The 15348-nt window shown below is 48.7% G+C and overlaps 1 protein-coding gene across 2 annotated transcripts in view; it reads left to right on the top strand.

Moving 5' to 3' along the window:
* The window catches only part of XPO7 (exportin 7), a 47121-nt gene that overhangs the window by 27319 nt on the left and 4454 nt on the right, over positions 1-15348 (top strand). For both annotated transcript variants that reach the window (XM_040538163.1, XM_040538162.1), the window contains exons 9-24: positions 791-910; positions 1137-1283; positions 2072-2244; positions 3326-3519; positions 4612-4717; positions 6015-6150; positions 7126-7199; positions 8311-8391; positions 8904-8967; positions 10144-10252; positions 10466-10572; positions 11042-11130; positions 11845-11952; positions 13075-13157; positions 13722-13936; positions 15057-15195. In XM_040538163.1, the coding sequence (XP_040394097.1) occupies positions 791-910; positions 1137-1283; positions 2072-2244; positions 3326-3519; positions 4612-4717; positions 6015-6150; positions 7126-7199; positions 8311-8391; positions 8904-8967; positions 10144-10252; positions 10466-10572; positions 11042-11130; positions 11845-11952; positions 13075-13157; positions 13722-13936; positions 15057-15195 (1945 nt within the window). The remainder of the gene's footprint in view (positions 1-790; positions 911-1136; positions 1284-2071; positions 2245-3325; positions 3520-4611; positions 4718-6014; positions 6151-7125; positions 7200-8310; positions 8392-8903; positions 8968-10143; positions 10253-10465; positions 10573-11041; positions 11131-11844; positions 11953-13074; positions 13158-13721; positions 13937-15056; positions 15196-15348) is intronic.

Raw genomic sequence — 15348 nt, 5'->3', positions numbered from 1 at the left:
TTCCGCTGAGACTCTCAGCACTGTTCATTACGTTGAAGGGTTACTTGCTAATTCTGAATTTAGAGCCTCAGATATTCACGAGAGATTTTTAAGTGAGAGACTTTTTTTTTGTTGCTGAACAGAAATCTGAAGCAGTTAAGCCTTTAATTGTCCTGAGTCTTTGATCATTAAATGTAAGATCCACCAAGAATGAGGGGCTTCACGGTGAGGCAGGTAGTTGTTACGCTGGTCGGAGGGAAAGGGCTTTGCCTTCAGATGCAGATTCCAGAGCAGTGGCCATAACTGACTTGCCTCTGCTGTTCATGGCCCCGTTCACCTGCCTGCCATTCACTACTGCACCTGTACCGTTAGAATTTGCTCTCAATTAAATTTCAGAGGTTTACGTATCATCTGCAATGCTTTTCCAAGTCTGTGTAAAATTGACTAGTTTTTCTTCCCTATGCTAGCGTATTTTTAGACTTCCGTGATCTGTGTTCTTCATTCAAAGAAATCTCATTGTTTTGCGGGCACATAGCAGAGTTTGCAACACACCTTTGACTGCCAGGACAGAGATGTTGTTCCTCTGGGCGTTGTGCTTTTATCCCTGCTGTAGTTTGTATCTACGTTTCTATGTAGACTGCACAGAATTGCAAGGTTGATGGCTGTAGTTTCAAATCCTCTTTTTGGACTGAAGGAGCTGATATGTGGCATGAGCATCAAACTTAAATGATTTGTTGTGTCATGAAAAGGAAGCACACGGTGTTCATTTCTGTGTTCTAATCTCTCCCTTTTTTCTTCTTGCCCCTTTTAGGTTTTATCCTGCTTAGTGCAGATAGCCTCTGTACGCAGATCCCTCTTTAACAATGCAGAAAGAGCAAAGTTTCTATCTCATCTTGTTGATGGAGTTAAACGAATACTGGAAAACCCACAGGTGAGTGTCTTGGATGCAGTCAGTGGAATTCTCTGCTTCCTCTGCATCAGGTTTCTTCACCAAAAATACTTTCTAATGCATGTGTCCCACCTGTGGCACTGGGAGAAGGGTGCAACATCGTGCTGCTCTTTCTTTTCCTTTCTCTACTCTTCCACCATAAATCTGTGCCCCTTCCTGTTGCTGAGTAGTGCTGTTTCTTAATTCTTCTCTTTTTTTCTCCTCTCAGAGTTTGTCAGACCCTAATAACTACCATGAGTTCTGCCGATTGCTGGCACGATTGAAAAGCAATTACCAGCTGGGAGAGCTGGTGAAGGTGGAGAACTATCCCGAAGTCATCCGGCTCATTGCCAACTTCACCGTGACCAGCCTACAGGTACCAAATCATCTGTCCTAAGTGGGTGTTTATTCCCCCTGCTGTCTCTTAAAACGAAACTGTAACCCTTTTGTCTGTTCTTAGCCCCTTATTTTGCAGAAGATTTGTCGATTTTGTTTGTTTGTTTGTTTTAACCAAAAAAAAGCCCTGCAGTATCTGTGACAGAATCCTGCAGCGTAGCGTTGATTATGCTGTGAATTCCTACTGAATGGAACAAGAACAGTATGTGGGGGAAGGCAGGGTTGCTATGCCTCTAGAGTCTTCCCATGCCCTAGCAGGGGGAAAAAATCACAACTTGTTAAAAAAGGCTTATTTTTAGACTTAAGTATCGCTTCATTATTAAAATGCAGTTGCCAGCATCACTAGTAATAGGAATATCTTGCCATGTTCCCACTGAGGTTTCCGCTAGTGTATAACTTGTAACTACACCACTGCACAGAATATGGTTAAAAAATGTTATAGTTCACATAAATAATAAAAATTTAACAAAGTCATTGTCTGGAGAACGGCTTCAAAGTGTACAATTTGTCTGGGGAGCTGTCTGCAGCATGCTACAGGATGAGCTCAGCAGTTCTTTGGGACCAAAGACTTTGGCTCAGCCACACAGCATCCTTCACTCTTCACTGATTGCCCTTTGACCTTAGGTGCTGAAATTCATTGTTAAAATTGGCAACCACATCGCTAAAGCTTTTAGATGATGCCCTTTACGTGCTATGTAAGTCAAAACAATCTGGATGAAATAATCAACATCACATTTCCTTTCCTTTTCTTTCTGTTCCTCTCGGTAGCACTGGGAGTTTGCACCGAACAGCGTTCACTATCTCCTGAGCTTGTGGCAGCGGCTGGCGGCGTCGGTGCCCTATGTGAAAGCCACAGAGCCTCACATGCTGGAGACGTACACACCAGAAGTCACAAAAGCATACATCACGTCCAGACTGGAATCTGTACACATCATATTGAGGTAAGGGAAGCAGAGAGATGGCAGCGCTTCTGCTGCAGGCACCGGAACCTACTGCAGAAGGCTCTAGCCTGTTCTGTTCTGAGTTGTCTTTCCAAAATGGATGTGACTGCAGGAAGTTTAGTGAGTCACCGAGGGGTTTTTCAGGGAGACTTACCTAGACTGCATATTCTGTGTCTTATACAAAAGAAAGCGTGCACTTTTTTAAAGCTTTCTTTTTTCTTTAGAACTTAGTCAGTCTCAAATGGCTGAGATTGATCTGAGTGGTTTCAGAGATGGGCGGAATTCATCTTACCCAGTGTTATACATCTGCAGCATGCCATTTACGCTCTGAATTGCCATCGTAACAGAGAGGAATAAGTATGCAAAGTATGATTCACCTAATTTTTAGGTATCTGCTGCAGGATGGCATAAATTAGACCTAAAAGTATCTTTTTTTTTTCCCTCCTTTGAGTGTAAAGGCAGCCTGGAGGACTCTGCTGCAGTGCCTGTATTTGTGTGGGATGAGTTCCACCTTGTGTTTGTGTGTGTTGGATGAAAACAAATGGTCGAGTATAGAAAAATAATCTGAGTGCCTCTCTTAAGGGAAGACAGATCGAGTTATCCCTTTTTAGCTCTCTAACAATGCATGGGTGGAACAGCAGGTTTATTTAGTTTTGGTGTTCACAATACGACTTAGTATTGAGGTTAATGTATTTAGAGGAAAAGGAAACTAAAGCATTGAGATGGAAAGCTTTGTTATATAAAGACAGCCAGGCAGAGAACTTGCTCTTGGCTCTGCACGTTCTATTCAAAGATCTGGATAAACATAACGATGTAAGAAGAGCTTACTCATCCCAGCTCCTGATGGCCCTTCCACCTGAACCACGCATGTTTTTCTGATTTATGGCTCCGGTAACGGTCAGATTATTACATCAGCCTGTAGCTCTCCATCATGACAAACACTAGAGGCAGAGACTTTACTCACTGGAATTGCTGTGTGCCTCGGAAAAGCGTCTCCTGTCTGACAGAAATAAGCTTATGTTGCGGGTTAGGCCATCTTTGCGTTTTAAGTCCTTTTCTAATCTTCTTTCTTGCTGCACAGGGATGGTTTGGAGGATCCACTGGATGATACTGGCCTCGTACAGCAGCAGCTGGACCAGCTCTCCACCATCGGCCGGTGCGAGTATGAGAAGACCTGCGCTCTGCTTGTGCAGCTCTTCGACCAGTCAGCCCAGTCCTACCAGGAGCTGCTGCAGAGCGCCACCGCCAGCCCCATGGATGTTGCTGTACAAGAAGGTGAGCACCTTTGGGGAACAACGACCTGCAAGCTTGCAGTGGGTTGCCCGTCCTCCAAAGTACTGTTCCAGAAGCCTGCATTCCTGGTGAACACCATACAGTGGGAAGCCAGACCTCGCAGGTGTTCCCCTGGGGAGGTGCTTGTATGGTGCCGAATGTCCTTGGCTGTGGACAGACACTCCCAACACACACAGCACTGCCGGCTGACGATATTGCTGTCCTGCAACTGACTGCACAACTCTTGGGGGAAATTATTTAGTCATCTCCTTGACCTGTCTTTCAGAGACGAGTTATGAGGATGTTGCCCAATCTATGGGTTGTCCACAACCACCTGCCCAACCTGCCTTCTGGCTGAGAGAGGGTGTGGAGTGCTCATCTGAACCTGCCCACTGCTTACATGGCAGAAGCCTCCGGCTAGTGGTCGATAACGAATAATTGGGAGTGGGGTTTTCAGCTGGTGCCGGTGTCTGAAGGAGAGTGTCTGTCTGCAGCGTTGGGTGGGCTCTGCATGCAGGTGTTGTACTTGCACACCTCTTTGGTTTAGGAATTATAGAGAAGCAGTTCCTTCGGAGGCTCAGGTATAGCTGTGTTATGCCCCTTCTGTAATAACTGTAGCTGGCTTATCCTTCCTTGCAGGAATTGGGCACATCAGCACAACTATAGAAACTACAGCTTCCTTCTGAAGCAATATTGGCTGAACTAACGCAGTGCAATATTGTGTGGGCAAAACTCCGTATGATGTTGACTTCTCCATCAGCCACATGTGTTTTGTGAAAGAATAACGCTGCCTGCTGGCACCTCCACATGTTTAAATACACAGAATGCACTTTTGCAAGAAAGTGGCTTTCTGCAGTGGAACGGCTTTAGATAATGAAAATCCTGTAGGCAGATCTGGCATTCTGGTTTCTTTTCTAGTAAAGTCATGCCTGCCCTCCACCGAGTGGAGACCTGAGTAATTTTGGTGTATTTGGCACTACAGCAGAAAGATACTCCTCGTGAATCCTGTCTTTGCCAAACTAAACTGCAAGTCTCCCCAGCTTCCTCCTTGTACTGTGTGACGTGCTTGGTTCTGATGTCCTCTGTTGGTTTCAGGGCGCCTGACGTGGCTCGTCTATATTATCGGGGCAGTGATTGGTGGTAGGGTCTCGTTCGCCAGCACGGATGAGCAGGATGCGATGGATGGCGAGTTGGTTTGTCGGTAGGGATACTGACTGTTTTCTAGCTGCACCACTCTTGAAGTTGAAGAATTGCTATCGTGAAGCTGCCACCATGTTCTTCCCCTCTTTTCACTGAAAAGAATACAGAATTGGCCATCCTGAGAGAAGAGATTGGCAGCACTGGCTGGAGCCACACAGCAAATTTCTGCTGTAGCTTGACTAAATTGGAAAGTCTGGGTTGTAAGAAAGACCATGAGAGGGGAAGAGCATGAAAAAGGGGAGTTTATACTGGGCTTAAATGCATGCATTGGAGTAGAGCTAAATGCATGACGGTTCTTTTCTGGGGTGGGGGGAGTCTTTTTCCTAGTTAATAATCCAAAATGGGTTTTGTCCTTAAATGTATTGCAAGTATTGTAGTTTTTCTATAGCTGTTAAAACTTTATGCTGTCTTCCGACACCTGATGGATTTGGGGGATTGTAAATCCTTTGCAGTGCAAGCTGTATTAGATGGATGTGAGAACATGTAGCCTACTGCTCATGGACTACCTTGAGTCACACCGAATGCCTCTTAGTCCAGAGCCTGATTGCTCTGCTCTGGAAGCTAGGGTAGGAAGAGAAGCTAACCTGTGAAAGTACGGAATTTGGCCTGTTGGTGAGCCATGGCTAACAAATAACATCAAGCACTGGCTTCCCAAGTAGCTGATGAGTTACTGAAGGGGAAATGGTGAGACCTTGTACGTATTTCAGTAACAATTAGTGCCAGCGTATATGATAGACGTGCAGAGAAATCTGTTTATCTTCTGTCCCACCCTGCTTTGTGGCACTTGCCAAAAAGGGGCGTCATTTCTTTTGCCCCCTGCTCTGTTGCACGTGTTGCCCTGCAATCCCTCCACCCCTTCCTCACCGGCGAGGTCCACTCGTGCAGGACCTTGGCACTGACCCTGCGCACAGGTTGTTTCCACGGGGAGCCCAACAAAAGCCAGGAGGGAGCGTCATTTACAGTGTGGAGCAGGTAGTGGTTTCTCTGGTGGGTTTGAGAACTAGTTGGGCCGGTCGCTGGATCAGCGTGCTAAAGCACCTGAAGCTCACTTCTGCAGCAGGCTGAAACCAAGGCCTTGCATCCCTGTTAGAAGGGACACAAAAGCCTCATAATGGCCTCGCACAGAAGAGGAATGCACCCTAGTCAGCGTTTTGTTGTCAGTTTTGTCAGCTGTTGACCCAAAACAGCACCTCAAAAAGTAAAAATCACACACCCTGGAAGCACCACCGTGGGCCAGAAGCCCTTTGCTCTCCCTGCAGCCAGCAGCAGTGACGTCTGGTTTTCTCTCCTCTCTCCAGGGTGCTGCAGCTGATGAACCTCACGGACTCACGGCTGGCGCAGGCTGGGAATGAGAAGCTAGAGCTTGCCATGCTGAGCTTCTTTGAGCAGTTCCGCAAGATCTATATTGGAGATCAGGTGCAGAAGTCTTCCAAGGTAAATTCCCTCTGTCTCTTCATGCCAGGTACAGTAATAACCTCACTTCTTTAAATGAAGCAGGTTGCACTACTTGTTTTCTTTTCTTGATGGCTGAAATATTTGAGACTTGTCTGCTCTGTTTCCTAGGCTGTGTTCCTTTCCTGTCCAGCGTTATCGCAAACCCTGAGCTGTCTTTGTGCTCTGTATGCCTGAGGAAGGAGCCAGTGATTGTGACAGTAGCCTAGAGCCTGTAGAACCTGAGATCTGGGTTCGGTTTTATCTACTTACTTGGTTCCTTCTGTGACTTCATATGAGTCCCTTAAGCCCACATACATGTGAAAGTCACTTGATACATAAATACGCGAGGAGCCCAAGCCTTTCCATTTGAGCCTTGCTTCCTCAGCTCTGAAGTGAAGATAAATACCCCTACTCCTACAGGGTATTTTTAAATGTACTGGACTCTAAATGCCTTTTTGCATCTTTACACTTTTTGCATCTTCAGAGTTGCAAAATACTTCAAAAATGATGTAAAGAATGGGAAAATCCATATTGCAGAAAGTGGTTTTCTTCCTTTCCAATAGCCTGTGGCCTTTTGTCCCCCCTGGAGACTCCAGAGCAGCGATGTGACAAGGGGATTAGACTTTCAGACAAACTCAGTAAGGTGCCACGTGCAGCTGCGGGAGGAGGAGCACAGCTATTATGTCTCCTTTCCCTAGGAAAATCTGGTGCCCAGCTTCTGGAAACAGTATTAGAAGCTGCTGTGACCAGTGATTTGACTAGTGACCCTCTCAAAAAGAGGTAGCAGTGATTAGGGCAGGTATTCATCAGATCACAAGCATCTCTGTGCTTTGTTTTGCTTCGTATGGGAAAGCCCCGAGTTTACACCTTCCCAAGGATGAGTGCTGCAATTTGAGGCCAAGTGAAAATCAAATAATCCTTGATCGTTGCTTGTGTTGTTGGCAGCTTATAAATTGGTGTTACTTTTCTCTCCAGCTGTACCGCCGTCTCTCAGAGGTCCTGGGGTTGAATGATGAGACCATGGTCCTGAGCGTCTTCATAGGGAAAATGTAAGTGTTCCTGCTTGCCGGCATCAGAGATTCCAGGGTTTATCTGAAGGTGTAACCAGGAAAACTGGAATATGAGGGAGTGTTGTTCAGTCTAAAGCTTGTAACATCTGGCTGCTTGCCAGAATTACAGGCTGTGATCGGGGGCTTAAATCACGCGCAGCATCCAGGATCGATTTATCCATCGTGGATCTAGCCTGGGCTATGGAGACACAAAAATAAGCCGCACACCAGGATAATGGATTCTTTTTCCAGTGCCTGCTTAGTAAAAGCAAAGTCAGAGAGGGGACAGCCTCAAATACTCATGCCCTGTACCATGCCAATCACCAGCCACGAAAGCTCTATGGGGAGGGGACTGCTCCTTCAAAGGTTTTCTTTGCAAACTGTGCTGTTCAGTACCAGAGTAGCGCAAGTCCTTTTCCCAAAATTCTGTGTAAAATTCTCAAATTCTGCTGGACACCCTATTCGGCCTGCTCCTTGGCAGCTCTCCTCTGGACCGAACCCATCAACTGGCTTTTGTCATGCCTTTGGCAGCCTCCATTAGCATTTTGAACCACTTCACTGGCTCCAGGGCTGAATAAATCCCAGTGCCGTGCGCCTGGAGACGCGCAGCCTCTGGCTCCCCCTTGATTTCTGTAGCATCGCCCCCTCTTTACCCGCATGGGGCCTTGCCTACCCTCGCGCACCCGAGCTGCGCGTCCGCAAGGGGTGAAGTGGCTCTCCTGGAAGAAGCAAGGGCTACTAGAATTCTGCAGCTGACAGTGGATGGTGCAGGTGCAGAATTGCATACGTCTGCATGTAGTCACTGCCGCAGAATTCTCTTACCCTTGCTGCAGAAACCAGCCCTGGAGTGCCACAGAATTCCAAGGGCCTGGGTATGGGCCAGTGTAGCTTGGGACCCAAGTAGTGAAGATTATCTGAAGGATAATTTTCTAGTCAACCAAATGTAAGTACAGTGATTTTATACCAATATTTTGTGGCTTGTGATGTCTGTGGTTTCGGTGGAGGGTGGAGCTGATGATGTTGGGTGACTTTTGCCTGGAAGAATCCGCCGCACAGCAAAGGGGAGGCCGAGCAAACCCCTCTGATCCGTCCTTGTTGTCCTCTTCCGTAGCATCACCAACTTGAAGTACTGGGGTCGGTGCGAGCCTATCACCTCCAAGACACTGCAGCTGCTCAATGACCTCTCCATTGGATATCCTTTTCAGAAGAGCTGTGGGTGTGCAGGACGCTTGTAGGATGGGGGAAGAGCGACCCAGATGCTTGGCTGGAACAGGAGCGCTCTGCACCTAACAGATTCCTGAACCCCTTCATCTTTTGGGTAGTGAGAAGATAGAAGAGTGCGAGTGCGTGGTCAGTGCCTTATTTATCTGCTGTGTTACAGTGGATGGCTGTAGTACTGTAGGATTTTTAACTTCGGATCATAATTGCTTTGTAGCTTACCCTTCATAGTGTTAATTTGCTGACAGTCGTAGTCTGTCCTACTTGTTCTTCTTGCCAGAGTAAATGAAAATGGTCACTGCGTGTCTCTGCAGTAGAGATGCATGCAACCTGGTAAGAGTTGCTCTTGAAACGTATTAAAGAGAACCTAGAACATATTAAATAGAATAGACATAAGTTCCCTTCCAATTTTGCCCCAGAAAGTGCTTTGCAAGCATTGCAAGAGGTTTTCTGCTGACTTTGCTGCTTCCTTAACACCGCCTTCACATACAGCAGTGTTAGAAAGCTGGTGAAACTGAGCGCCGTACAGTTTATGCTGAACAATCACACGGTAAGTCCTTTCCCCTTCTGCTGCTTGTCTCACAGAGAACTACATCGGCCTTTTTGCAGCTTAGATAATCCCCTAATTTTAACACCTGGGCACGCTTTTGAAGTTCACCTGTCTCCCAGATGCTTTCATACACTGATGGAAGCCTCTAGAAGATGGGATCTCTGTTCCATCTCTCTTTCTTCAAAGCCTGCCCTTCAATTTTGAGAGGTGGTAATTATGTGGTACCTTTCATCCCAGAAGGGTTAATATGGGGCTCTCTTTGCTCTCCACCAAAAGACAGCCATCTCCAGTGGGAAATGTGGGAGACAGATGATATCGCTGCACAGGCAGGTAGAGAGCAGTGACGCTGGTCATGAAATTTAAAGCAAATTTTAATGCCCTAGCTTTCATTCTAAAAGTGCTGATTTGGAGGAGTGCCATCACTCACAGCAGTGAGGATGACAGAAGCCTTGTTCCATGGTCACTGCTAGCACGGTACTCCCTGTGCGGATCTGGAATACTGACTTGAAATCAAAAACATCAGAACGTGTGATTAGAAGCGAGCAGCAGAGCACATCAGATTTACGACTCGCCTCTGGGAGCGCGTGGTCACTCGCTGCTCTGATGCTGTAGCGATAGGGCTCCTGCAACCGCATCCAGAAGGTTTGGATGGACTGGTTGAGCGAGGCACTGTGTTCCTTCATCTGGGGGATGTTTTACTGGCAGAGTCGCGTGTGCTGGTCCAGAAACTGCACCGAGACTGCTCCGTCTGGGGCTGCCTCTTCCCTTGGGGAGTGTAGGCAGGGTAACCAGGGTCTGCAGAAGCCCATTTCCAGCAGCTTTAGCACCCGGAGGGTCCGCAGGACTAAGAGGGGCAGATGGCTCCTCTGATCTGGAGGGAAAGCAAGGCTTCTTGTTCACCGGGTCCTGGGAAATTCCCAGATGGAAGGTGATAGTGCTGATACCTGCAGCCAGGAGAGCTCATGGGCAGCGCTGCTCCAAGCGTGGCGGCACGGTGCGTGTTGCCCTCTGGTGGCACGTTCTCCAAGACAACCCACAGCTTGGTTGTCTTCATCCCTGCACAGGATGAGGATTAGATGGGAGAACGAGGGATCCGTCACTGACCCAGCCCCTAATGCAGGAGCCTGTTCAAGCAGGTGGTTCCCCTTTAACCTGTGTCATCTCTTCTGTTTGCAGAGTGAGCACTTTTCCTTCCTGGGCATTAACAATCAGTCTAACCTGACTGACATGAGATGTCGGACTACGTTCTACACTGCACTTGGGCGTCTCCTCATGGTGGATTTAGGTACTTCTTAGGTCTTTTCCTGAGATCCAGAGCAAAGTGACGACTTTGTGGTTTGGGTGCTGCAAGTTGGATATGGGCAGCGGTAGATTACCTGTCTGGAAACGTGGTCTCCTTGCCTCCAGCTGCGTGGGTGACCGGTGTCTGAGTGTCTCAGCACAGGCCGATCTGCGGGGATGTGCAGTCTATTTCCTCCTGATTTCTTTTTTATTTCAGGGGAAGATGAGGATCAGTATGAGCAGTTCATGCTTCCCCTAACAGCTGCCTTTGAGACCGTGGCACAAATGTTCAGCACAAATACTTTCAATGAACAAGAGGCAAAAGTAAGTTGGGCAGGACCTTCCCTGCTATCCGTGCTCTCTGTACTCTTACCCTTCGGGGTTTTGACATTTTCAATTCAGACACACAGGAGGGAGTAAATAATTCCTGCAGAGAGAGAGAGCCCGTTTCCCCTCTGAACAAGACAAGTAGATGGCTGGAGTGATGGGAAGCTGTGGTGTTCCCTGTATTCCTTGGGGTCTAGCTCGTAATTTAAGCTGTGAGGCTCATCAGCCAGCTCTCCTTCTGCTGGGAATGGAATACGCCAGTACTGTCACTACGCTGGTTCAGTTTAAAAATGGTTTCTGACCCTGAAGGGGAAGAACTGTCTAATTTGGAATCAGCAGCCAGCACAGAAAGGTTGTGTTGCTGCTGGGATGGGAGGAAGGGACGTTGCCCTGGGCTGGAGGAGCCGGGGAGGGAAGGATCCATTCGTGTGTCATGTTTTAACGTGTCGCTTCTTTTGCAATGCAGAGAACTTTGGTTGGTTTGGTGAGAGACCTGAGGGGAATAGCCTTTGCCTTCAATGCCAAGACCAGCTTCATGATGCTCTTTGAGTGGATGTATCCTTCCGTTCATTGCCTGTGAACTTGAGCCGTCTTGTCCTTTAGGGTGGGGGAACTCTGGCTGAATGCATCCAAATGCTCCGTGTTCCCTGCTAAATCCTGGCTGGGGTGGGAAGAGAGGAATCTTCACTTTTATAGTACGCGGTGTCCTGTCTGTGAGCCCTAAAATAGCTTTGACTTTGTCTGCCTGCAACCAAGTCAACCTAGAAACCTGCTCAAGGCGGAATCATTGGGGTTTTCCAAGTGGCCCTGAAGAGATCTGACTTGTAACGCCCAGTGGTTTTTAATGGGATACGTGCAGCTCAGCAGCAACAAAAGTTTTGCTCACTAAAGCCAACAGTGGTTGGTATCTTTGTCCTCTTGATGAGGGCATAGCTGCTTAAAGAGCACAGTATCTGGACTCCGAATTTCTCTTTGGCTGGTGAAGGTCAGCTGTCTGCCGCACTGACAGACTTTTGTGTGTCTTCCCTTTTGTCCAAAACCTTTTTGGTTTGGTTTGTCCTACCAGAAGTATGTGTGCAATCCCTTCAGTGGGCCTAAGATTTTTCTCTGCTAAAGCAGACCCTGGCAAGCAGCATCAGCTCTGCTTAGCGTCGTTAATCAGCTGCTTTGCAAGGCTTGGATGCAGTGCCCAAAACGTGCCTTTTGGTCAGAGTTGTGACCTTTCTTCTTCACACAAAGCACCGAAGCTCCTTAGCTCTCGCCTTGCAGCTACCCATCCTACATGCCGATTCTACAGCGGGCAATTGAGCTCTGGTACCACGACCCAGCCTGCACGACGCCTGTCCTCAAACTGATGGCGGAGTTGGTGCATAACAGGTATGAGCCTCCAGGCTGGCAGGGATGTGTGTCTGCCTGCTGTCTGTCTGCTGCTTCAGCCGCTGTGTGGGTGTCGATGCCCAGTTGTGTTCTCTCTGCTCCGGTCTATTTATACTCTGCGGGCTGCCAAGGGTGGGAGGTGGGAAGCCTGGCATTGTTTCAGCTGGGAGGAAAATCTGATAGTTCACAGATAGCTGTTGTGTCACGAGTCAGTGAGAGCAGGAGACAAGATCAGTAAGCGTTCTGAATTTCTTCAGCATTTGTTTCTAAGGATGCCACCGTAAGATGGAAGCAGGCGAGTCGTGCTAATTTTTAAAACCTGTCTTTAAAATCAAACGGGTGCTGTTCTGTCTGGCAACCAGATGACCACTTCTGCTTTAGACCACGAGCTCTTTCTGCCAGCAGAGAGGTACTCTGACGCTATTCAGATAATTCAGAGGCTGTCTAATCTGGCAGTGGAAGGTTGCCAAGACGTTGCTTCGGCCTGCAGCCAGCTGAACACAACCCTATAGGAAGGGACCATTGTTACAGCCAAGTGGAAAGGACACGAGGTTCAGACGCAGCCGTTTCAGAGTTGTTGAGAATCTGTGCTGTCAGGGTGCTTACCCCAGCTGAGTGGCATCTTTGCAGCAGGAGCAACCTTCCTGGAATACGTCCACTCGTTTATTCCGAAGGTGAACTGGACAGCTCACTGCACATCAATTTTCAGATCTATTCACTGCAGGGGAAGAAATGCCAAGCTCTGAACTCTTGGTCGTGTTATGAATAGGAGCCAGTCAGCCTGCCCGACAATGCTGGCTTCCAAGATGTTCGCTGTGTTTGTGTACAGTAGCCTGGTGACTATTGCCAAGACAGGATTTCCAGCCTCAGACTTGTAATATTCCTCATGTCTGTGACGTAGAGGCACTTTCTTCTGCGACAGCAGAGCTCGTCTGTCCCTGAGAGGTTGTGTCCTGCCTGGTGGTGGTAAGGAGCAGCAGTACTCCACCAGAGCGGGGCCTTCGGGGAGCTGGGGCGGAGGCTGCCCCAGCACACAGCAGCACCTGGAGGTCCTGGTGTGTGGGCTTTGTTTTCCTCCGCGGGTATGTTTGAGATCCAGTTTATTTTCTGTCTTCCCGTTAGGTCCCAACGGCTGCAGTTTGATGTGTCCTCACCAAACGGCATCCTGCTCTTCCGAGAAACAAGTAAAATGATAACTACTTATGGTGAGTGTGCAGCGGGTGGGATGGGATGCGCTTGACTCCTCTGCTCGCTTGGGGAGTGAGGGCTGGGCTCTTGCCAGCTCGGAGAATGATCCTGGGCTGGCAGGCAGTGCCACATCACTTGCTGAGTGCATGCTCAGATCCAGGGAGATGCTTCTGCTTGAAGTCCTGGGTGGGCGGGCAAACAGAACCGCCAGGGTGTTTGCCATGCGATCGAGGAGGAAAGTGACAACAATGAGCAGGAAGCCCAGCTGAGCCCCGTGTGAGCCTGCGGGGTGACACGGGCAGACCTGCAAAGCAAGTGGAGAGCAGCGATCCTGTTGTTGTGCATCCTGTTTCCACAGCAAAACTCCATGCGGATGTTCTCCCCGATTCCTAGTAGAGCCGTGCTTTTAACTTGTAATGGGGTCTTTAACTGCTGCCTGGGAAATAAGTCGTCTTTGGTGCTTGTGGCTGACTTGTCAGTCGCTCCTTAGGGCTCTACCTTTGTGTTTTTCCTGCCCCCTGGGGGAGAAGGGGTTTGGATGTGGTTGCTGAAATACTGAGTCCGCTTCTGTGCTCGTGCAGGAAATCGTATCCTAACGCTTGGGGAGGTCCCAAAGGATCAAGTCTATGCCTTGAAGCTCAAGGGGATTTCCATCTGCTTCTCTATGCTGAAGGCTGCACTGAGCGGGAGCTACGTCAACTTTGGGGTCTTCCGCCTGTACGGGGATGATGCACTGGACAATGCCTTGCAAACTTTTATCAAGCTTCTGCTTTCCATCCCGCACAGCGACCTCCTGGTAAGCCGACACCTGTGATTAGCAGCGCAAACACGCGGCTAGGAAAGACAGGGCTGGAAGATTATACGGTAAAGGAATGCTTTAATCACAGAGACGAATGAGCTTGTGCCACCTCCTGGAACCCCAGTGAGGCACAGGCCAGCAGGAAATCGCAGCTCCTGGAATGTGCAGCAGCAGGGCCCGCGTGAAGGCTGCAACCCCAGCACCCAAGGGTGCTCCTCTCTCCAGTAGGGTACGCTCCAAGTCTCAGCAAAGCAATTACCAAAACAATTGCTTCTCTACCTGCAAAAGGCTTCCTGCGAGTGAGGGATTGTTCTTCCCTGTATTGCCTGTGGGCAGAGATCTCGGTGCATCAGCAGTAATCAACTCAACTGCAGTACTCCGTTTTACAGCAGAACTTTGAGGCCCTCTCAGCACAGTCCTAGTCCTCAAAATATTGAGGAGAGAGGGCAGCATACTCCTCCCAAGTCTTTACTCGTCTCATAGCGGGATGTGAAAGCTGTTGCCGTCTCTGTGACTGCATTCAGCACGTTCTTAATCCAATATGCTGGTAGCCAAACCATTGCTCTTGAGACACGCAGCTCGTGGGCAGCTCAAATCAAATTCTTGAGACAGGGCTGGGTTGCAGGACTGCCAGGAGAGCCCCCCCCCCCAATCTGGGGTTGCCAGGAGATCTGTGGCACTGACTGCAGGAGGAATCGGCAGCACAGACTGCTGAGCCCAGCACCGTGCCTGCGTATTTGTAGGTGATCTGGCACGCTGCAGCGGACACCTGGAGAGCTTTTCCTATCTCTGCATCTCCAGCACTGGCAGTAGTCAGGGAACACTCCCCGTCCTAAGTGAGCGAAGCGGTGGGGAAAGATGTTCTGATAGAGCAGTGTTGGGAACCTGCTGGGCCGTTGTTGCTGGAGCCTGTTTTGAAAGGTAGTTGGTGGGAGACAAGGGGGGAAAAGGTGTTGGCCCAGAAGTTATTCTGTGCGAGAGGTTTGTTTGTTCTCTTTCCAGGAGGTTCGGTAAGCAGTTTTCGTTAATGAGCGGGTTGGGTACGCGCCGCTGCAGAAGGTAGCTGATGGTTGCAGGCTAGGCAAGAGGCCTCAAGTCTTTCTCTCTTTCTCTGCAGGATTATCCCAAACTCAGCCAGTCCTACTATTCCTTGCTGGAAGTTCTTACCCAGGACCACATGAACTTTATTGCCAGTCTGGAGCCTCATGTAATCATGTATATTCTCTCTTCCATTTCAGAAGGCCTCACTGCACTAGGTAACTCCCTCTGCTCTCTGCTACGCTCTTAGGGCTTTGATTTGGAAGTGGGGAATGATTTGGGTTGCTTTAAGTGCCTGGTATTTCAGATAACAGATAAGATGAATGTTGTGAATGGATTTCAGGAGGATTTTCACCCCTGTTGAAGCTGGA

The sequence above is a fragment of the Cygnus olor genome, chromosome 27 (genome assembly GCF_009769625.2).
Source record: "Cygnus olor isolate bCygOlo1 chromosome 27, bCygOlo1.pri.v2, whole genome shotgun sequence".
Lineage (NCBI taxonomy): Eukaryota > Metazoa > Chordata > Aves > Anseriformes > Anatidae > Cygnus > Cygnus olor.
The sequence above is the reverse complement of the archived record's forward strand: the minus strand, read 5'-3'. Positions and strand labels throughout refer to the sequence as shown.